At 47.6% G+C, this 22995-nt stretch overlaps 1 protein-coding gene across 1 annotated transcript; it reads right to left on the bottom strand.

The window, feature by feature from the left end:
* Window positions 1–20975: 20975 nt before the first annotated feature.
* LOC128831175 (recQ-mediated genome instability protein 2-like) lies at window positions 20976–21335 on the bottom strand. The gene has a single exon (XM_054017381.1). The coding sequence runs from the start codon at window positions 21333–21335 to the stop codon at window positions 20976–20978; it is 360 nt and encodes a 119-aa protein (XP_053873356.1).
* Between the last annotated feature and the right edge of the window lie 1660 nt (window positions 21336–22995).

Genomic DNA, 22995 nt, shown 5'->3' with positions numbered 1-22995 from the left:
TTTTGGGGGTTGAATGATTTTAAATTGTGTTTCTTGATGGAACACTCATTAAGAAACCCTGTTTTCACAACTCCAGGCTACAGACTCCAAAGGGTTAAACAGTCCTGAGAAGCATCTGTACTTCTGATTGTGCATCTGAGCCAAACATCTGACTCTTTCAGTTTTCACCATAGCCGAGGTTGCAGGCAATAACTAGTTTCTTTACGTGTATTTTAAAACTAAAGGCAAGTATGAATCAAACCTCGGGCCTCAATTCCATTTAAAATCATTTGCAGACGAATGCTCTGAGATGCAGCATCCCTTTGGCAAAGCCAACCTGGGATGGAGGAGTAAAGGGGAAGCTGGATTCTGTAGAGAGCAGTCAAAGCTCATCACTAAACCCATAAAATTCCAGATTCCACAGCTGTATTTTCACTGCTTCGGTTTTGTACACACAACATAGCAGCTGGTTAGCGTGACCAGATAGCAAGTGTGAAAAATCAGGACAGAGGATGGTGTGTAATAGGTGCCTATATTAGAAAAAGCCCTGAATATCGGGATTGTCCCTATAAAATCGGGCAGCTGGGCAATCCCTTTCAGAGGCTGAATGTGGCAGCTAGCACAGAGCAGTATGTTTTAGTGGGTAATGCAAGATTTTAAATGAATCGGAGCAGGGAATGCAGGTGAATCCTACCTAGTTCAGCTCTGAATCTTGCATACAGGATGATATGTATCAGGCAGGGAAAACACTCTTCATCTTCTAAGTCCCCTGTCAGGAGCAGGGCAATGCAGATGGACAGAAGGCAAAAAAGGCTGGCTCATATTGGGGAACAATCTGGGAAGGGGCTAATGGACCTGCACTTGCTCCTTCCCATTGGCTCCAAATGCAGTTGGAAATCTCTGGAGGACAATCATTTTCTCAAGATTTTAACCTAAGGGAATGGGAGATGAAAGAGCTGCATTTTACAGGGCCGGGCCTTGACATCCGTGGACCTGCGCAGATACATTACTAAAATAATGGCTTTACATTTTACTGGGAAAGACCAGATCCTTGGCAGGTGCAAACTGGCATCGCTCCTTTGATTTCACTATAGGCTTGTCGATTTCTACCAGCTGAGGATCTGGCCCTCTGAGTGTGTTGTATCTTAGTCAATAATTATCGGTATAGAGAGGCCCTTTTTTGCCCTGAATTGTGAGGGGTGTTTTGCTGAGGTACATCCATGCCTGAAATCCCTACCTCTAAGGGATCACTTTAGAAACCCTTCCTTATCTCTTGACTACTCACGCTTGGATGAGGACAGGCTGGCGCTTGCTTCATCTCCCATGAAGACTAAGCAAACATTCTAACTCCCAGTGATGCAATTCTAAGTTGATTTTTCCAGTTACTCAACTGCTATGCCTGTGCATAACGTGCTGAACTCTGAAATAAATGCCTCTTTCAGCGATTTCAGCAATTTACGTCAAGAAAATCTGGATGCATCAGAGAAGGAGATAATATTTTCTGACACAGCCCAGAAAGAAAGCAGCTAGAAACAAAGGTAGCTCCTGAGTTCTAATCCCATCTCTGCCACCGACTAATTTTGTGGCCTCAAGCAAGTCACTTAACCTATCTGTGTCTCAGTTTCCTCATTTGTGAAATAAGGATGATGATACTTACCTCCCTCATAGGGAGCAGGAGGATATAATAGCAAATATGGGAACATTATTATCATTGGAAAAAAATTGTCCTTTGACTAAATGTTGACAGGCGGACTCTACCATTTCAGCAGAGAGGAGTGTTCTATTATTAATTTGTGCTAAAAATACAGCCTTTAGAGAGCTGGTGCTTATACTTCATGGCAAACAGCAGCATCTATTCCATTTAGACAGTATATTTGTTATGCTAATGCTAGTATCCTGGCCATATCCACTATGGATAATTACCTTCTAACAAGCACAATTGCCCCTGTGGTTTCATTTGGATCTGATATCCTTCCCTTCCTCTCCTCATTGGCTGTATGCAGAGGTGATGGGGTCACATGTCCCCCCCAGATTTGCTGCTTGGCTTGTACTGAGCATGTTCACGTGGACTGAGCATGCTCAGTAACACTGCTGAAGCCGACTGCCCTCACTCTGCCCCTCTCCCCTCCCTCCCCCCGCCTATCAGCAGGCACCAGTCATCTCTGGTTGTATGGAGTTGCTGGGTACCCAGAGGGCTCAGCCCCAGGAGATGGTGAGCACCCTAATGGGAACTGAGGGCTGTCAAGCTGTCCTGCAGTGACTCAGGAGCATGAGTACCAACCTCAGGGGAGACTGTTAAGAACCAGGGCACAAACCCCAAATTGGTTGTGAGTTCTATACCTAGATTTCACCAACCAATTATCAAGTGTAAACTCCTCTATATACGGAGTCACAAACAGTCCCTTTGCGAACTCCAATCTGCCTTGTTACCTAGGAGTGCATACCTTTGTGATAGATTGGCCCTTACACCAAGTGTCACAACAATATTCAGGTTACTCCCAGTCCCAAGGGACCAGCTGCTCCCAGGTCAATTGCACTTTAGACCTGACACCAAGGACAGCACATATAGCCAATCCTATAATAAACTATCAAAATATTTATTATATAGGAAAAGGAAACAAAAGAGCTACTTACAAGGTTAAAGCAGGTAAACATATCAACCCATAAATGAGTTCCAATCTTAAGTTTCAAAAAGTAATAGAAGCTTTATACGTCCTTTAGGGCTAACCCAGGCTAAGCACTGTGGATCTTTTGCTTATGCCTGGTAATCCTTGCCTCCCAGAGTCCAAGAAGCATAAAGTGCCGTTTCTCCTTGTTAGCGGCCTTCATACCTTTCCCCCATTCTGCTTGAGTTGCAACATTTGCCGATGGGAGGAATTCACTTGCAAGACCCATCTTCTTTGGGGGAGGTAGGAAGAGTAAACAACAAAATCTTTTGTCCTCTTTGATGTTCCACTCTAGTCCATCTGGAGTCGATGGGCTTTCCTTGCTGGGCAGGACAAAACACCTTCTGTTGGAGACCAGCATTTCACACTAATGAATGTCTCTCTCCTGCCTGGTGATTTACACCGTTTCAGAGGCTTACAATGCAAATGCTCAGATATTACCTTGCAATATGGAGTATAGACGTTGTGAGTGAGATTAATGCAGGCAGCAACTCACGAGCATTCGATGGAGTCTAAACACTAATCACATTCTTATACCTCTAAGGCCTGTTTTAACAATAGTAACACACAGGTGTGCCAGACGGCTTCCACCTATGTGTTTGTTAATATTCAACTGAGGCCTGGGGATCCTGGCCTGAGTTGGCACCTGGCCTGCCAGCATCAAAAGGGCACTCAGAAATTCCTGAGAGGAGCTCACCCACTTGGAGGACTGGACCCACAGCTGCTAAGATCCCTGCTAATGAGAGATGGGCCTGCACCAAACGTCGTGTCCGAGCACCTGGAACTGGTGCGGGGTGGGGGGGCTTAGAAATCCAGAGCCATCTTTACTATTAATCTAAAAGGCAGGACCTTAGCGGGGACATTTTACAAGCAGTAAATAGGACCTAAGCAGGGATATTTTTTCTGAAGAGGAAGAGCCTGATTCTGCTCTCACCCGGGTGTAACTCTGCAGAAGCCAGTGGACTTACACCTGTGAGAGGAGAATCAGATGCACGGTTGTTCTGCGCTTCTCAGAGGGACAGGGTGGCTGGACATTTGAACAGGGCTCCGTTGCATGAAGAAGATGAGTCTTTCTAGGCAAGCTTGGGGCATGTTCCTTACAAATGTGTCTCCTTCTGCAGCCCCCGGGTGCTGGCGCTGCTCAGCTTCACCATTCTGTCATCCCGAAGCCCCAGGAGATCACCCCAAGCAGGGTAGTGATGTGCTCAGGGCTGGGGTTTCTGGGGAAAAACCTGGGATCTCTAAAATCACAGGCCGGGGGTTTGGTCAGGCCACTGCTTCCTCTTTGAATGGCCCCACCCCAGACTCCCCACTTGGGAAGTGCAGTGGAAATACTGGCCCGCTCGCTGGAAAACGGTGCTCCCAGCTCCTCACACCTAGCTCATCCGCTGGCCACCTAGATGGAGGGGCTGAGCTCGGTGATGAAGGGCCCAGTCCTGCCCCCACTGAAGGGAGTGGGAATTGTGGTTGCTCAGCACCTCAGCAAATCCGGATGCTGCTATTCAGGTGCCTGACTTTAGATGCCCCGGTGTAAAAACATGGGTCTTTGTAACATCCAAGGTCACACCAAGACTGAGCTGGGATGGGAACCCAGGTGCCATTGCTCTATCTTAGGCACTAATGACACCATTAGCATAGTACCTGAGCACCCACAATCTTTAAGGTGTGTAGCCTCTCAGCACCCCTAGGAGGCAGAAGAGGACGATCTGTTCAATATGCACACAGCTGGGGAACTGAGATACAGAGAAGCTAAGTGACTTGCCCAAGGTCACGGAGAGAGACCGGCAGAGCAGGAACTTGAATGCCGGTCTTCCGACTCATAGATAAGAGTCCCAATCACTGGACCATCCCACTAGAGCTTCATCAGCATAGCTCCTTTTGGAGTGCCAGCCCTAAGCAGGCAAAAGGGGGTCAGTGGCCTTTGGCTTCATATATTTGGGAGCCCTATTGTTATGGGACACTATCTTCCAGGTGAGCCCTTCCCACCTTGTGCATGAGGTGCCATGTGTTGCTTTGCACAGGGACCTCCCCAGCTGAGGGCAAGCCCTGTTGTTGTTATGTGCTCGGGCCTGGTGCATTTTGCTTTGTCTTGTTTTGGAAGATGAAGGAAATTGCTCACCTGGAGGTTTTCCCCCAAGTTTTGGTCAAATTAAAGCATCTGTTTTGAAAGCTGTCAAGATAATGGCACATGTGCCTTTTGGCTTCTGAAGTTTAGCTTCAAGTCAGAGTTGCTGATCGAAACTGAAGTGACCTAAACTGACCTGAGCTCACACTCTCTGCAGCCCCTGTCTAGAATCTCTCCTCTGGTCTGCATTCTGGGATGCACATACTCTTGAAACCAGATACCACAATATGGACTCCGATAAAATGCTTCTCCCCCTTCCCCCACACTCCTGTTACCAGCAAAGTTTTCAGCTTTTCTCCTAACTCACAGCAGCATTTTAATAGTACTGTACTCTATACAACTGTACTGCTCGAAATGCATGATATAAGCAAACAATGCAATAGAACAATGAGGTCCAATTTCTGCCATCGGCTATGCTTGTGCAATCTTATATCTATAAATACATGGGGGGGGGGGGGAAACACCAGGGAGAGTGAAGAGCTATTTCAGCTAAAGGACAATGTTAGCACAAGAAGAAATGGGTATAAACTGGTCATGAATAAATTTAGCCTTCAATTGGTTTTGACAAAGGATAGAATCTATCTATCTGTCGGTCTGTCTCTCAAAGAGGGTCAGATTTTCTGTTCAACGAACCTGGATGGGGTCCTTGGACTGAATTCCCCTCTCAGAGCCATGCACATGATCCCTGATGTCACTGATGGCTGCAAGCATCCAAGGGAAGAATTTGCCCCCTCTCTCTGTGTGTGTGTGTGTGTGTGTGTGTGTGTGTGTGTGTGTGTGTGTGCGCGCGCGCGCTGGTGGGAACAGTGGGTAATGGGATGCTCTGAAGAATGCCTTGTATTTAGGATTGTTGCAGATGTTCGCCTCTTTTTTTCATGGTAGTGCAGTTCCTGAGAAAGCCCTATGGTAGGCACACCGCATTAAATTCCTCTGCTCTAACTGTCCTCTTGGCCAAATCTCTCCAAAATCCCAGGACTTCCTGGTTGTCACTATTCTGCACATCATGGCCACTCGGAATGTCACAGCAAGTGTGGAGATAGAAAACACAGGACTCTACTACATGAGCTAAAGGAGAATCACTCTTTGCATTATAGGCTTTATGACACATAGTTGAGCAGTTCTGATTCCATCCAGTAGAGAGCAGTTGTGCACATGCACACTAGCTGATTCATGATGATACAATCATCCTTGTAAATATGGAAGCACAATTTGGTGGGATGACTTAGCTGGAATATTAAACTCACTCAACTTGACAGGAGACTTGGGAGTTTCACACCTGGGACAAAATCCCCAAAACTTAAAGTCTGTCTAATTATTACTGGAGCCAGATTTTGAATAACATCATGGCTCTTCATTGGCTGCCTGTAAAACCATCTACCAATTTTAAAGCATGTTTGTTTACTTGAAATTTTGCCTGTGATTTATACTGGCCCTGAATATCATTTGGACTTCAGAGCAGTGAGGCCACATCTGCTGATTTGCTGGGTGCCTGTCCTGCTAGAACATCGGGACACCTGAGTGTTTTTAGGGCCTGATGCTCTGAGATGCTGGATCGGGTAAACCAGGGGTTCTCAAACTGGGGGTCGGGACCCCTCAGGGGGTCGCGAGCTGTCAGCCTCCACCCCCAACCCTGCTTTGCTTCCAGCATTTAGAATGGTGTTAAATATATAAACAAGTGTTTTTAATGTATAAGGGGGTCGCACTCAGAGGCTCGCTATGTGAAAGGGGTCACCAATACAATAGTTTGAGAACCACTGGGGTAAACAGTTTGGATAGGGTAAACAGGCTCCATTCGTTTTTACTGGACTCCCATAATGCACCTGGCAACCTCCCTGGATCTTGAGAGCTCAGGATTCAGTGGCAGCTCAGCTCCAATAGGGTTGTTCTACCCAGGGACTGGAACTGGGATTGCTGTAGTTATCACAGTGCTGGGGCCATGGAGTAAGAACCTAGATACGGGGCTGCGAGAACCCCAGATGTGGCACTGGGGCAGGGCAGACAGTCTCCTTGTGGAGAGCTCTGGCCTCATGTGGAACTACTGGGTCCAGGCACAGCACCTACTGTCCATTCCATAGGGTTTTGGCCTCACTCTCACAATAACTATTCCAGGGAAATCCTGCAAGAATTCCTCAAGTACTTTCTCCACCCCCACCTCACAGCTGCTTCCCGTGGAAATTGCCCTGTGGGTTGCAACTAGCTTGATCTTTCATTCAGATGGTGTGAGTCAGTTCTGGCAGCATAGAACCTGCACTGAGATCTGGTATGCCCAAGGAGCAAAATACAGTCTGCAGCATCCTAAAACGCAGCCTGTGAAACCCCTTCTCCAGTAGCTGCAGGGCATGGGCAAAGCTGATTACCATGAGATTTGACTGCAGGTGAACTCCAGACACTAAAGAATTCCCGCCCGCATCCCTGCACAAAGAAAGATTACGGCTGTGTGCTTTTATTTCTGATGGAAACCCTGATGTAAATTTAATGCAGCCCCGGGCTTCCATTAAGTTGCCAATGGAGCCTTTGCCTTGGTGTCACAATATTTGGGTTCCCCTAAGCGATGCCCTTGTCAGGAGGTGTTGCTCGTGATCGGGAATGACAGTGCCACAAAAGAGGCCTGTGGATAATAAAGCGAGTAATTAAAAGGGAAGGGTTTTTCCAAAGGCGTGTTATGTCTGGATTGTGGGTCTGAATAATTCCGGCGTGATAAATAAACCCATTTTCAGAAGAAGGTGGTGATGTCCCCATAGGGAATGAGTGGCCACCCCGCCTCCCACACACCGTACTCTACTGGTTATACTGGGAGCCAGAACTCCTGTATTCCCTCCTGTCTCTCTCATTGCCTTGTCACCTGACCCTTCTGTGCCTCAGTTTACTCCCCTATCAAATGAGGGTAACAATACCTACTCCACATGGGTGTTGGGAGGCTTAAGGCCTTCTCTACACCTGGAATTCACCCCAATTTGAGCCATTGGTGTAATCAGGCTAATGCTAACTCTAATTGTAGCCACGGCATAGGTGGAGCCTGCAAGCAGGAGTGAGAGTTACTAGTGCAAATAGCGGCTTTCCTTGTTTGCACCTGTGCTACTATGATGCCAGCTGAAATCCAGGCTCATTCCAAGTGTAGGCCAAGGCCAGTTAATGAGCATTGTTCAAGCACTTTGAGAATCCCAGGAGAAACGAGTAAAATGTTACTTGTAGGTATTACTAAGGGCTGATCTGCACTGGGAACTTACATCAGCGTAGCTCCATCACTCAGGGGTGTGAAGAATCCACACGCCTGAGAGACGTAGCGATGCCGACCTCACCCCTGGTGTAGACAGCGCTAGCCAGTGATGTAGACAGCTGCTGCCTCTGGGGAGGTGGATTAACTGCAACGATGGGAGAACCCCTCCCCTGTCTCCGTAGCGAGTGTCTATGCTGAAGCGCTACAGTGGCGCAGCTGTGCCAGTGTAGCATTTTAAGCATAGGCATCGACTAATGCTCTCTGGCAAGGCCCCAGAGGAGAGCCCAGTGCCCGCAGGAGGAAATACACCCAGTTGATCCCAGTGGGATACACGCCAAGGTTCTTATGAGATAACTAGGAGCTGGCAGAGCACTAAGGGTCATTGGCATGCAAAGAAGCACAGCATCCCTTGCCCTTTTCTGCAGGCATAACCAGCTAGAGCCGGATCTGACTCTGGGCGGGTATGTCAGTCCGAGAGGAGCATGGGAATGGGTATACGAAGTGGTGATCCACCTTTCACTTGCCCCAGTGTAAGGGCCTGACTCAGAACCCTTGGAAGTCAACCAATGGGAGACTTTCTATTGGCTAAATCCCAGGGCTTCGGATCAGGGCCTAAATCAAGTCATTCTATTGAAATCGATGTAGGAACACTGGCGTAAAACCAAAGAGCAGAATCAGGCTCTGACTCCTTGTAATTTGTCCAGGGAACTCTAGCACAAGTAGGTGGGTTATGGAGAGCCAGAATACATACCAGTACCCGGGCCACACACACTCAGGTTCAGCATACTGTTTCCACCCAACTCCTACCCCCTGCTCAGCCATGAATGGACTGGAGTGGATGAGAGACTGCTAAGCCAGCTCTCACTGCTAGATTTCACATAGGTGAGGGGTGTAGGCAGGTTCTCTTATTGGTGCTTGTTAGTTATGGGAGATGATTAGGGAGAGATCTGGTTGTCTCACGGTGTTTCAGTTTCCCAATTTTGAAAATACTATGAATAGAACTTGCATTATTTTGACACTATAAATAACTCCCAGAGTGGGTGAAAGCCTGTGAAAAACCAACGCAAATACCAGGATGTTCTGGGTCTTGTGCATTTGGGATCCTGCTCATGTTGGCTGCAATCTATGTGGATCTCCCTTCACCTTCTGTGCTCTGAAAAATGGGAGCAGTGATTGGGTATGAATCCAGGGGAGGAGGATTATTGCTGTGTGAGAGAGAGGGAGAGAAAGAGGAAAAAAGTTGGAGTGGTGGAAGAAGCAGATATGGCACTGCCCACAGCTCTTTGCAAGAGACACATCTGAGTTGAAACTAAGCCAGTTTTGAACCTTGGAAGGGTTCACACTTAGTGTTGTCTAACAATGTTGGTGACAGCAAACCATTTTGGTGGGTCCTATGTTGTTGGGGGCAAACCCAAGGTGAAAGAAAGAGTATTTTGATATGTTACACATATTAAAGTCATCAGGGCCCAATAAAATTCACCCTAGGGCACTTAAGGCACTAGGTGAAGTAATCTCGGAACTGTTAGCAATTATCTTTGAGAACTCCTGGAGCAGGGGTGAGGTCCCAGAGCACTGCACAAGGGCCAATGTAGCACCTCTCTTTAAAAAGGGCAACAAGGAGGACCCAAGGATTATAGTCCAGGCAGCCTAACTTCGATACCTGTACAGATACTGGAACAAATTATTAAACAATCAATTTTAAGTGCCTATAGGGTAATAGAATGATCAGTAATAGCCAACATGGATTTGTCAAGAACAAATCATGCCAAACCAACCTAATTTCTGTCTTTGATAGGGCTATTGGCCTAGTGGATGCGGGAGAAGCAGTAGACGTGATATATCTTGATTTTAGTAAGGCTTTTGACGCAGCCCCATATGACATTCTCATAAGCAAACTAGTGGTATGTGGTCTAGATGAAATTACTATCAGGTGGGTGCACAGTTGGTTGAAAGAACATACTCAAAGAGTAGTTATCAATGGTTTGCTGTCAAACAGGGAGGACATATTTAGTGGGATCGCACAGGGGTCATTCCTGGCTCTGGTACTATTCAATATTTTAATGAACGATTTGGATAATGGCATGGAGAGTATGATAAAATTTGTGAATTACTCCAAGTGGGGAGGGGTTGCAAGCACTTTGGAGGACAGGATTAGAATTCAAAATGACTTTAACAAATTGGCGAATTGGTCTGAAATTAACAAGATGAAATTCAATAAAGACAAGTGCAAAGTACTTCACTTAGGAAGGAAAACTCAGATGCACAACTACCAAATGGGGAATAACTGGCTAAGGAGCAGTACTGTTAAAAAGGATCTGGAGGTTATAGTGAATCACAAATTGAATCTGAGTCAACAATGTGATACAGCTGCTAAAAAGGCCGATATCATTCTAGGGTGTTTTAACAGGAGTGTTGTATGCAAGACATGGGAGGTAACTGTCCCTGCTCTACTTAGCACTGCTGAGGCCTCAGCTAGAGTATTGTGTACAATTCTGGGCACCATACTTTAAGAAAAATGTGAACAACTGGGGCAGAGTCCAGAGAAGAGCAACAAAAATGATAAAAGGTTTAGAGAACCTGGCCTATGAGAAAAGGTTAAAACCACTGGCCATCATTGATATTGAGAAAAGAAGACTGAGGAGGACCTGATAACAGTCTTCCAATAGAAAGGGGATGTTATAGGCTGTTATAAAGAGGATAGTGATCAATTGTTCTCCATGTCCACTGAAGGTCGGGCAAGAAATAATGGGTTTAATCTGCAGCAAGAGAGATTTAGATTATCTATTAGGAAAAAATTTCTAACAATAAAGGTAGCTATTTTATGGACCACGATACAACCCTCTAATGATTCTGGGGCTCTAACATGACATGATTTACTCCATTCCATTAAGGCTGTGTCTATACTAGATCATGGGTTCTCAGCTTGGGAGTCATGATCCCCGACCCCTTCCATATTGCTGAATGGCAGAGGGGTCCTAGATAGATCCCAGTTAGATGGAAGGGAGATCCTGGGGGAACCCCAGAATGGAAGAAGGTTGAGAACCAGTGGACTAGATGACAGGTATTAGAGAGAAAGAGAGAGAGAAATACTTAGTTCCTCTTTACACAGAGAGTCTCTTTAGGAAAGATCTGTGGTTGCTTTCAAACAAAGAACATTATCTCCCTTTCATATTAATTTCCTAAGATCCATTTCTGAAACACTAATTGTAATTGTAACATTGACGGTAATTAATTATCCCTTGTCCAGGATAGAAAGTGAATGTAATTTGCTTCTGCCTCCTACTCCTAGGCACTCCTGGGAGGAAGGGGAGCTGCCGCTGGATTTCATTGGTGACTGTCACCATGGGGAAATGTTAGCTGGCGTCAGCTGTGATGATGTCAGACAGGGAGAAGACAACCTCGCTCTGCCCAGTCCGTCGGAATAACTCGGCCACTGATGTTTCTCTGTCCTGACACTATGACAATGTGGAGCGACCGTGCCATGCTGTCGGCAGAGAGAGGCCAAGCAGAGAAGTTGAACAGATGCCAAGGGGCTCCCTGCGAGCATGGCCCAGGAGCCCAGCCATGGGCGTGGCCAGACTCAGCTAGGGGTAATTGACTCATTCTGAAGTGCAATCACAGAGAAAGCGCTGGAGCACTGAGAGGTGTGGGTGGATTTTGGAGAGATCGGAAGCAAACTCCTGCAGGGGCAAGGGGAGACACTGGCCAATACTTGGTCACTATGCTTTATGGTGGGGGTGACCAGCCCTTTGTTGTTTCTTAAATCTGGACTGGTCCTCTAGGCTCAAACTGCTGGCCTGTTTCGCCTACCCTGGTCCACAACCTGCGTGACCTTGCACAGACTAAAACAGCCTGCAGGTAGATGTTTCCTCTTCGCTGCAGCAGTGCCAGATGCCTGCATTGTCCGTCATCTCCCACACAGCACCCGCTACATGAAATGAGCTACGTGAGAGAGACAGGCAAAGTGCAGTTCCAGATAAACCAGCCAGAGTCCTTGGGTGTTTGGCTCTGGAGTTTTGGATTGGTCCATTATGAAGATAAGGGATCCAGCCATGTGGGTCAGATCTTGAACTGTAGCAGTTTGGTGTTATATGAACTTCTGCAGAGGTCAAGGGAGTTGGGGGCTGCAATGTTTGGCTCTGTGTATATTAACTAACAATTGGCAATTGATGACTAATGAAGAATGTGGAATGTGGTTTGGCATAAAATGATTTTGCCAGTTCCAGGATTCCTCTGACTATAGCTGCAAGAGATGGCACAGATCCCTTCGTGTCCGGTGTGGGATTATTCTGCATGTGCTCTTGTACTGTGTGTTGACCAATCCCCAATTGTCTCCTCCCTCGCCCCTCCTTACCATTTAAGTGAGGAGATTTTCTGATGGTTTTCAGTCATTTTCAGCCCCTACCTCACTTCTTTGTTGTGATGGGGGCTGGGAGGGGAGCTCTCTGAAGAAGTTGGAAGTACCCCTCAGATCAGCACCCAGAGTACTAACAGGCAGAATCCTAGCTGACTTCCTGGCAAGAGCATGCAGGAGAAGGCAGAAGGTTGCACAGAAGGGTCTTGAGGCTGGGGCACTAATATTGAGATGAATGTGAGAGTTCACACCTCAGAGCTATTGTTTCAGGCTCTCTGCAAACTCAAGCAGATGTCATTGCATTAGTTGCCCTTAGGGTGACCAGATAGCAACTGTGAAAAAACGGGACGGGGGTGGGGGGTAATAGGTGCCTATATAAGAATAAGTCCCAAAAAAACGGGACTGTCCCTGTAAAAACGGGACATCAGGTCACCCTAGTTGCACTAGGGTCACATGCAGAAGGCTTTCTCCACAACCATAACAGCTAAGGACGTATTACTTCTAACTATGAAAACTAACTCTGGAGAATGACTGGGAGAACTGTTTCTACCCTACCCACCCACCCACCCACCCTGCCTAGGCCTTCAAGCACCACACTTCAACAAACACTGATTTAATAGATTTCACCATTAAGAAGATGGCCCTGATATTGTGACTTCATTTCCCCTTTAATTTCATCCTATTCTGCTTAGTAAAACTACCCTGGAGCTCCCCTAACTCAATCCCACCTCCACCTCCTTGGTGTTTACACCAGTGTATACTTGCAGACGGCTATTCTATTCCTGCCACTTACTGATGGAGTGTCATTAAGAAGACAGGTGCCCTTGGCTCAATCCACCAGACAATGCTTGTATGTCAGAAATGCTGAGCGAATGCCTGAGTTGGGTTAGGTGTGCTTCCCACTTCAGCTTTCACCGCAGCCCTAATTACTGTCCCTTGTTCCTTCCCCATCTGTGCTGCTCTGGCTGATTGAGTCAGACGAGCAGCAGCGCTCGGCAAAGGGATTGCTTTGAGTCAGCGCTCTGATGCAGAAATATCACGCTGGGAGGGGAGGGCTCGGGCTGCTGGGAATGACTTGAGTTTCTCACCAGCTTGTGCAGAATAAGTCACTGCCCTTCTGAGCTGGTAGCACTCTGCATGAGTTTAAACGGCTGTGCAAGGTGCAAGGCGGTGGCCATATCTATACTAACTAAATATATAGCCACACTAACAAAGACTTCCAAGGCTAACGCGTGTAACCTGCGGCCTGACCCTGCAAGGTGCTGGGTGTCCTGGACTCCCAGGAGATGCTCTGCCCCACACAGGAAGCACCCAGCGTCTCCTGGGCTTTGGTCCCTGGGCAGAAGCCTCAGCAAGGAAGGAGTGTACTATGTAAATGTTATTATTTTAATGAGAGGCTCCCTCCTGCTTCCTCTTTACATAAAGTGGATCAGATTCTCCTAGGCCATCACAGCTGCACACGGTCACTATATGGCAGCTGCAAGGATAAAACCCAGCTCCTCCTGCACCAAAAGCGCCAGGTCCCCTTTGATTGAGCTTAATCTTTACTTCAGTTAGCTGGTGGCACTATAGGGCTTATGACACACACACACAAGCAGCTCTGATTCCATCCGCACACAAGCCAGCGTATAAAGTCTGCAACATCTTTCCACTGTCTGATTTCAACTGGAAATGGGATCAGTCACCTGGTTTGCTTCGCTTGACATTTTTGCTCATAAGAGGACAACTGTTAGAAACAAATGTACATTAACCTCCACCCCCACACCAAATGAGGCTCTGACTACACCAAACAACATTAATCACCCCAAATGATACATCATTTCAAGCAGGGCAGCTGCTGCCTCTTTCTGAAGTGGTTTGGGGTGTTTTTTGCCTTTCAATGTCAGTGCATATGTTTCGAAACCACACAGCTTCACCCTTGACTGAGAACAGATGGCAACCAAGGAATCCTTCAAACCAGCTGCAACAGAAACCTAGCCAGAGTTTTAACTGCTAAGCCAGACTCTCTCACCTGCAATGGTTTTACCTCTTTCCTGTCAACATGCACCGAAGGCTCTGTTCTACTATAAAACACCATTTTGTGGGGCCAAGTCCTGCAAAACACCCCCTGCGTTGCGGTCAAGGGAAACCCTAGACACTACAGAATAGTTGAGATGTGACCGAGCACTCGAGATGCTGGTGGGGCTAGAACTGGGATTCTCCAGCTCCGAAAGCAGAGGTCCTGAGCTCGAGAGTTGAAGGTACATCTCTTTCGAAAAGGCAGCAGGTTCTAACCCCTATGTAGAGAGGCAGGTGCCCTCTGCTGAGCCACCCTGATGTCAGGGACCCGATTCTGGGTTGTGTCTCCTGCGTGTAGCCCCCAGGGATGGGGGCGAAGCTGATTTTAAGCCATCTTTGTACTTCTCAGACTCCGGCTGCGCTGGGGGCTGAAGCAGCCCCAGTGCAAGTGGGAGCAATGCCAGGGCTGCTCTAATTTATGGCAGCTTTTCCACAGTTGCCTAAAGACTACTCTGCAGCCTAGGGCTGCCAGACAGCAGAGAACTCGAGTCACTCCCTCATTCCCCTTTCATCTCCCTGTGCTTGGGGCGGTAGAGACAGCCCTACCCTGCTCCTTGAGAGCGTTTGTGGCATCAGGTTACCACAGCAAGGGCTAGAATCCATTCCAGATACTGGAATCCTGCATGGTGGCTGATGAATCTTGTCATTTTCAAGCAGTTGGTAAGAGGGGTAGGAACATCTCAGAGGTAGAAGGAATTGGAGGCTGGGCCAAAGAAGGGCTTGGAAGGAAACCCTCATAACACCCAGGCGTGGGGGGAAAGCTCTGGCTGAGGTTGAGGTTCTGTGGAGGCATCTGAGTTCCTCTGTTGTTACCTGAGTTCCCAGTGAAGCCAAGCCCTAATAGAAAAGGGTGAGTTTGGACTGTATACAGTGTGTGACTACTCTATTCAGGGCAGGGTGGGAACTCCACCTTCTTGCATCTCTGTATATGGCCTATGACACACACCGCTGAAGATTCCACATTCCATCCAAAGAGGCCAGTTAGTTACAGCTGTGCCGGGGGACCTAACACCAGGGCGAATGTTGGAAAGGGGAATGATAAGAGGACAGGTAGCAACTTGGCCATGAAGTCCATGGATTCCATGGCAACCTAGGAGGAACAGCAGCTGCTCTTCCTGTGCACAGGACTGGAAAGGGGGTTCCACAACCCCCAAACTGCTACCACGATCTCCTGTGTAAAGCCTTTTACTTGGGGGCACCAGGATTTGGCTAAGTTCTAAGAAAGGGCTTGAGGAACTGGCCCATAGTACACACCCTGTCGTGGAATAGTACAGTTTCAGATCAATTTACGAGGAACATTTCCAGGGCCAGTGCAAGGAAGTTTCGTGCCCCCCCCCCGCCCTGCGGCAGCTCCCCCCCCCCCCGCCCTGAGGCGCTCCCCCCCCCCCCCGCGGCAGCTTCCTCCCCCAGGGAGCCGTGCGGCAGCTTCCCACCCCAGCTCACCTCTGCTCCGCCTCCTCCCTGAGCACACCGCCCCCGCTCTAATTCTCCTCCCCTCCCAGGCTTGTGGCGCCAAACAGCTGATTGGCGCCGCAAGCCTGGGAGAAGTGGAACAGCGACGACGTGCTTGGGGAGGAGGCGTAGCAGAGGTGAGCTAGGGTGGGGAGCCCTGCGGCAGCTCCCCCACCACCACCCTGAGGCACCCCCGCAGCAGCTCCCCACACCCCCAGCCTGGGGAGCCGTGCGGCAGCTCCCCACCCCAGCTCACCTCTGCTCCGCCTCCTCCCTGAGCATGCCGCCCCCGCTCTAATTCTCCTCCCCTCCCAGGCTTGCGGCGCCAAACAGGTAATTGGTGCTGCAAGCCTGGGAGGCAGGAGAAGTGGAGCGGCGACCGCACGCTCAGGGAGGGAGTGTAGGAACGCTGTAAAAAAAATTGGGGGCCCCGCTTTTTGGTGCCCCCAAATCTTGGCGCCCTAGGCAACTGCCTAGTTTGCCTAAATGGTAGCACCGGCCCTGAACATTTCTCAATGATACCTCTCTCCTTTAAGGAAGTTCAGTCGAGCAAAACCTCATCCCAGAAGGCCAGGAGAGACAGTGAAAGACCTGCCAATACAATATGTTAGGATTAACAACTACATTCATCAATAATAGGTAACATGTCCTGACACATATTGATTCAGCAATGCACAGTCACATTTGTCTAGTATGTACGTCACTTGAACGCAGGCCCTTCAACTCAACTGCAATAAGTGTTTCATCTGAGCTACAGGTACAGTACAGCATGTAAGGCTCTTTAACTAGGCCACATGGGTCACAATTCACCAAACCACCATATTGTGTTACTTTCTATTTCCGGTGCTTTCATCTTAGAGAAGAACAGTGAGGCAGGAAAACAATTTAATTAACATCAAGCACTAATAATATTGCAATTAGTCCTAGGGCTCATGAGAGAAGATAATTTTGCATTATTTAGAACACAGCCCTCCATATAGTCTCGTCATTTGACAGCCATTTGAAATGGTCTCTCTGTATATAGCAATCATCTGTCGCTATCATTTTCTGTGGGAGAGGAAAATGCAAATGGAGTTTGGTGGCTAGCTACTGGTTTAGGATTTCCAGTTAAAACATCTTGCCGTCTCTTTCATTTTTTTCACCTCTTTCAAATCCACCCCAACTTCGACCCAGCTAGTGAAGGAGTGGAAACCCATTTTGATACTTTCTCTTCTTGTTCCTCCTGTGACTGCTAAAGAATTTGAGACCAGGGCACATCCCGTATAGGAAAATCCCATAAAGGAAATAGGGAAGGTTTACAAGTTCCCACTTGCAGATTTTCCACCATACCATTCCCTAAGTGGGAACTCCAGGAGTTTTCCACTTGCTTCATGGGACCTGACCATCTGCTCCATTAACAGAGTTTGTCAGAAAACCACCACGTTTCAATGGAATAAAAAATCCAAATTTTTCAATCTGCTCTGCAGCAGATCAAAACCCAGGATGCATTTTTCATAATCATTTCTGCAAAATATTTGTCCCTTTGTTTCCAGCAGAAAAAAATGTGATTTGAAAGTTTTTGGCTAGTTCTATTCATTGCACTCTTTGTGTGCTATGTAACTCCCTGGGGTGGAGTGGTGAGTCCAGCTTGGCATATATATATATATATATATATATATTTTTTTTTTTTTTTGGCAAGAGCATGCTGTTGTTGTTTCTGACCTGCCTTCATTAAGCTTTTTGTTTAGGGAATCATAGAATATCAGGGTTGGAAGGGACCTCAGGAGGTCATCTAGTCCAATCCCCTGCTCAAAGCAGGACCAATCCCTACCTAAATCCCCAAATGGCCCTCCCTCAAGGATTGAACTCACAACCCTCGGTTTAGCAGGCCAATGCTCAAACTGCTTCACTTATATGAGTTGAACAGACTCTGTGCAGGTATAACTCCCACTTTGGGCATGGAAAGTGGACAGCACTGACCCTAGCGCCTGGTGCCACCTTCCCTGGGACCCCATTGAAACCCCTCTGCTGGGGCTCTATGGGGTGTTGTAGATGCAGGCTGTGGCTCAGGAAGGCTAAGCCAGGTTGACTTTGGTGGCTCATTAGCAGCCAACCATGTTCCAAATTCTGCTGGATCAAAATAGCGTCAGATTGGTCAGTGCCTAGCATACAAAAGGACAATTGTTCCAAAGCTTATCTGCTTTAAGCACCATAGATCAAAACCGCTACCATAAAATATGTTGAAGAAAATGCTGAGCATAAAGACGCATTGTTGATGGGAATCCTTTGGTGTGGGACTGTGATGGGCTGTTTCACTCTGTAATCATTGCTGTCAGGTTTTTGAATCCTTCCTTAGGTATAAATCATTCTCAGAAACATAGTTAAGGATGGTGGCTAGTGAACACCACTACCTGGACCTTTTGCGTAGCGTTACAACTGGGGTTTGAGCCCCCATAGAACAAAGCCCTTAAGCATGTGTAAAAATTTAAGCACATGAGTAATCTCATTGATTGCCAGCTCCCTACACGGTCCTACTCATGGTCTTAACGTTATACAAATGCTTTGCTCATTCACCATACTGCCAGCCCAACAGGTTGGAAACTTATGAGTCAGACCCTGCAAAAAAGCAGGAGATTGGCTTAAAAATTAGACATCTTTAAAGTACATATTGCCAAGCTTTTCTCCACAACTGGGAAGGGTAGTGTCACTGGGTCATAGCTGGGCACCATGCTGCAGCTGCTTTACCTCCGTTTCGCCAGCAGGATTGCCAGCCCACTCTGGTAGTTTATAGGCATAGCCCAGCTCTCTGACCAGGTCACTACGAAAGTTCATCCCCTTCCAGGGTAGCAGAAGTCACAGTCCCAAAGTCACAATTTCAAACCAAACACAAAATAAAGGCTTCCTTATCCCAACTGGGCTTAGTTCTCAGTCCCCACCCTTCCCTTCAAATGGGACCTGCCTCCCATGGCCCCCCATTCCATAGCTTGGGTTAACAATCATCAGCAGGTCCCTGATAAACCCAAATAGTCTAGCAGCAAGCCTGCTTTCCTTCCAGGGAGGCTCTGACCAGCCACAGTCCTCCCTGGCTTCAGCCAAGTTTTTCTCCCCAACCAAGAGCAGCTGCTCTGCTCTCCTTCCCAACCAGCCACAACTGCCTGAGTCTTCCCTTTTCACCTCCTTCCCATAGGCCTGATACCCACTACAGGTGTAGCAGGTGAGGCTGATTGTGCTAACCATAGTTGTTAACCCTTTCCAGCCCACATGGGGTTTGTATTCCCCATCACAGTTAGAAACGTCCTTAAAAATTAATGAAAATCGAGAAACACATGAATCCAGGACCTGGGGCTTTAGGGAAAACACCGAGTATGGTGAGGCTCACAATAAAATCATGAGAGCTGGCATACCTGGGAAGCCTAAATCCCCACATGTAACATATCACTTGCAGAAAATGCTGGATTCTCATGACACGGTCTTTATTATAAGACACTTCCACAGTTTGTTTTGGCTCAGGGTGTATTTGTTGAACCATAGGCAAGCTGTCCTCTCATTTACACTGGATCAAACTGTGTGTGTGCACAAGATGTGAAAAATTCAGTGCTTTTATCCACCATTCTCAGCTGCTTAAAAATAAACAATGAAAGGTGGAGTTGTTTTGTGCTCCAAAATGAATGTTGAATTTCACAGGCAGAGTTTTATACTGTATTTCCATATGTCTATGGACCTGATCCTGCAAACATACACATAACTTTACTCTTACTTTTGATATTAAAGGGGCTTCTCACATGAGTAAAGTCACCTATTTGCCTAAGTGTTTGCAGGATCAGACCCTGAGACCCTCATCCCCGCTTTGGCCCCTTTATGCCAGGTAAAAGGGCCAGAGCAGCATAAAGGGGCCCTAGAAATCCCATATCCAATCAGGGAAGGATTCCTGGACTCAGACACTGTGGAAGAGAGCGCTAGATCTGCCTTCCAAGGACTCCCTCACAAGCCCTGATGTAGGGCAGGACTAGGGTACGAAGGGAGTGAGGCCTTAGCCTGCAGCACTGGGAAGTTGCTGTAACTTGTACAAATCCCAGGCTGCTGAAGTTACATCGTGGCCTGCTTAAGCCCCCCATGCAACCTGGGCCTGGGGGGACTGAACGGTAGCTAAAAGTCAGTGTAGCCACCTTCCACCCAGGCTGCAAGTTCTGTGCTGCCTGAGGCCTAGCACAGCACCTGATGCCCTGTGTTTGGAAAGCGACATGCAGATTTGTGGTGCTAAATAAGTGTTCCACAGTGATGATAATACTGAAACACAACCCAGCATTTCACCACCGTTACAGTCAGGTGAATCTGGCACGGTGAAGAGTGGTGCAACCAGCTGCCCCTCCACACTCACTCTGACAGTGTGTGCATTGTAATTCAGGTGTCTCAATATAAATACATGCAGCAGGTTGAAAACTGAAAATTTGGGGGCAGCATAAAACAAATGCAACTTAACATCAACATAAATACCAAGGGATATTGGACTGATTGCGCTGGTTGGGAAGAGGTGAGGGGTAGAGGGCTTGCATGCAGAGGAGGAAGAAGGAGCAGTACTGCATAATTCAGAAGATCCAGCTACATAATTTGGCTCTCATTTGCCACATAATGTGTGGATGGTGCCTTGCTTAAAATATGTCCAGTCATGTCTTTTCAACGGTGTACAATATTAGGAACTGGTTTTGGAGTGCCAGCTGCCAGTAGCGCTTTATGACTCATGGGAAAATAACGTCAATATTGCTACTAAAAGGCACTGATACCATCTCAGTTATTTAATAAACCCTTGTATTTCAGGGCAGGGCATTCCTGGGGGCAGTATTGCACTGGGGTTGCTGAACGTGCCGCACGTTGCACCTGCATTAGTTGTGCTAAAGTCCCTCAAAAATGCAACACCTATTTGGTTTTTAATAACCCAGGACTAAATCTTGAGGAACTCTAGGATTTGGCCCAATCCTTAACATTTATAGTTGCCCTCTACAGATTGTTAACACTTTGGAAACATCACTTGACTTTAATACTCACAACAAGTGTAACACTAGTAAATGTTTCCAGGTCCTTTAGGCTGCTGATAAAAATACACAGCAGCTAAGAAATGTTTCTGTGCAAATCCTCCATTTCAAAGCTCTACATGCTCCTGTGTATAGGATTATCAGAAAAATCTGTCATCTTCACAGCTTGAAGAACAGGCTCTGGACTGCGGGAGTGTACCATGCCCATCACCATTACATATTTTCCTTTGGGGACCCGCTCCTCCCCCAGCACCATGAAGGGGCCACTCTCATCCTGCAGCCGGGCTGAGCTGCCCCGGGCGCCCCCGGCTTCCACCACCAGCATTATGCCCTGCATCCCCACCACCGGCACCGCCAGAAGGCCCTGCCCGGCCTCCTCCAGTCCCAGCAGCCAGGGTCCACCCGCGGCCCGCCGGCACAGCTTCAGCTGGGCGGCCAGCACCTTCACCGGCGGGCTGCGCGGCTCCCCTACCATGCTGCACCCAGCATGGCCCGGGCCTGACAAATGTTGTTATCCTTAGTTTACACATGGGGAGGGGAACGAGGCAGGGAGATTTATCCCATCCCATCTCCTAGAACTGGAAGGGACCTTGAAAGGTCATCAAGTCCAGCCCCCTGCCTTCACTAGCAGGACCAAGTACTGATTTTGCCCCAGATTCCCAAGTGGCCCCCTCAAGGATTGAACTCACAACCCTGGGTTTAGCAGGCCAATGCTCAAACCACTGAGCTATCCCTCCCCCCTCATTGTTATTTATGTTACAGTATTACTCAAAGGCTCAGATCAGAGCCCCCATATGCTGGACACTGCACAAACATGCTGCAAAGAGACAGTCTTTGCCTTGATTTGCCCAAGAGAGTGTCAGCAACAGAGATAGGATTAGAACCCATGGGTTCCTGGCTTTTGGTCTTGGGTGCTGATCTCTGTGCAACACCTCATCATTAGTGATGAGATCAACCTTTCTCTTTAATGCACTCATCCTCACTCTAACAACTCCTCTGTGGGACGGTCAGGATGCTTGCTTCCTAAAGGATGATGTCAGCAAGAACACAAGTAGATATTTAACACAGTACTATAAAATGAATATAGCATCAGCCTGGCCTGACAGCAAATTTCTCAGCGTCCTCCTGCTGGAAGCATGGTATAGCTAAACTCATATGCCTGCCTGCTGTCTACGCTTGAATTATCGCCAGAGCAGAGGGATTGCAAATGCTAACCTTGTCTTTGATCCTGTAAAGATTTAGGCACATGCCTAACTTTACACCCCCGTGGGACTACTCACGTGAGCAAAATTAAGCACGGGTGTGAGTCTTTGCAGGGTTGTGGCTTTAGAGTACACATTGGGTTGCTTGTTTCGAAGCCTGAGCAAAGACTTGGTTACATGGTCTGGTCGTGCAGGCGTTTCCTATTCATTCCACACAGAGTGTTTGAACATGGGCTTGTGGCATGTATTCATTTATCCAGCAATCCACATCTCAGTGATCCGAGATGCCAGGTTCAATTTGTCTGACCTATTCAAAAAAGGCTAATTAAATTACACATGAAACTTGGGGTCTAAAGAGCACTGAAAATGAAACTTTCAGCAACACCCATAACTCCAGCTGAACAGAGGGATGACGGATAGCGCGACGACGATTCACAGCACATGAGGCAGAGAGAAGCTGCACAAAACAATACGCTGCCCCCGGTGCTGATACTGCTGAGGCGAGGAGTTTTGCAGCTCTTGCATAAACTGTCATGAGATCCTGAAGTGCACGAGGAAATTAGGGTTCCATCAGGAACATTCATTCCCTGGAATCTTGACTGACTTGTTTGCAGAGTTGAGCAGCAGCGCGACCTTCAGCTGTTCCAGGCTAACTCCAGGAGCGGGTGTTGCTGCCACAGCCAACAGGAATTACTACAGAGGGCAATGGGATTACTTAGCTTGTAAACTCTTTGTCTTTTTTTCTTCTGTGTTTGTACAGTGCCTGACACAATGGGGCCCTGGTCCATGACCGGAGCTCCTAGGTGCTACAGGAACACACACAATAATAATAATTAATCATATGGTCAGTCCAAGTAATCAAACAAAATTAAAGTGCACTGGATGACTTACGGGCAGCAGGGTGGATCCCAGATATGTTTTTTGCATTCTCAT

The sequence above is a fragment of the Malaclemys terrapin genome, chromosome 2 (assembly GCF_027887155.1).
Source record: "Malaclemys terrapin pileata isolate rMalTer1 chromosome 2, rMalTer1.hap1, whole genome shotgun sequence".
Classification (NCBI taxonomy): domain Eukaryota; kingdom Metazoa; phylum Chordata; order Testudines; family Emydidae; genus Malaclemys; species Malaclemys terrapin.
This window is presented reverse-complemented; position numbering and strand designations above follow the sequence as displayed.

Bases quoted from the DNA above. Each gene is read 5' to 3' on its own strand.
- LOC128831175 (XM_054017381.1), bottom strand. From the start codon at position 21,335: ATGGTAGGGGAGCCGCGCAGCCCGCCGGTGAAGGTGCTGGCCGCCCAG.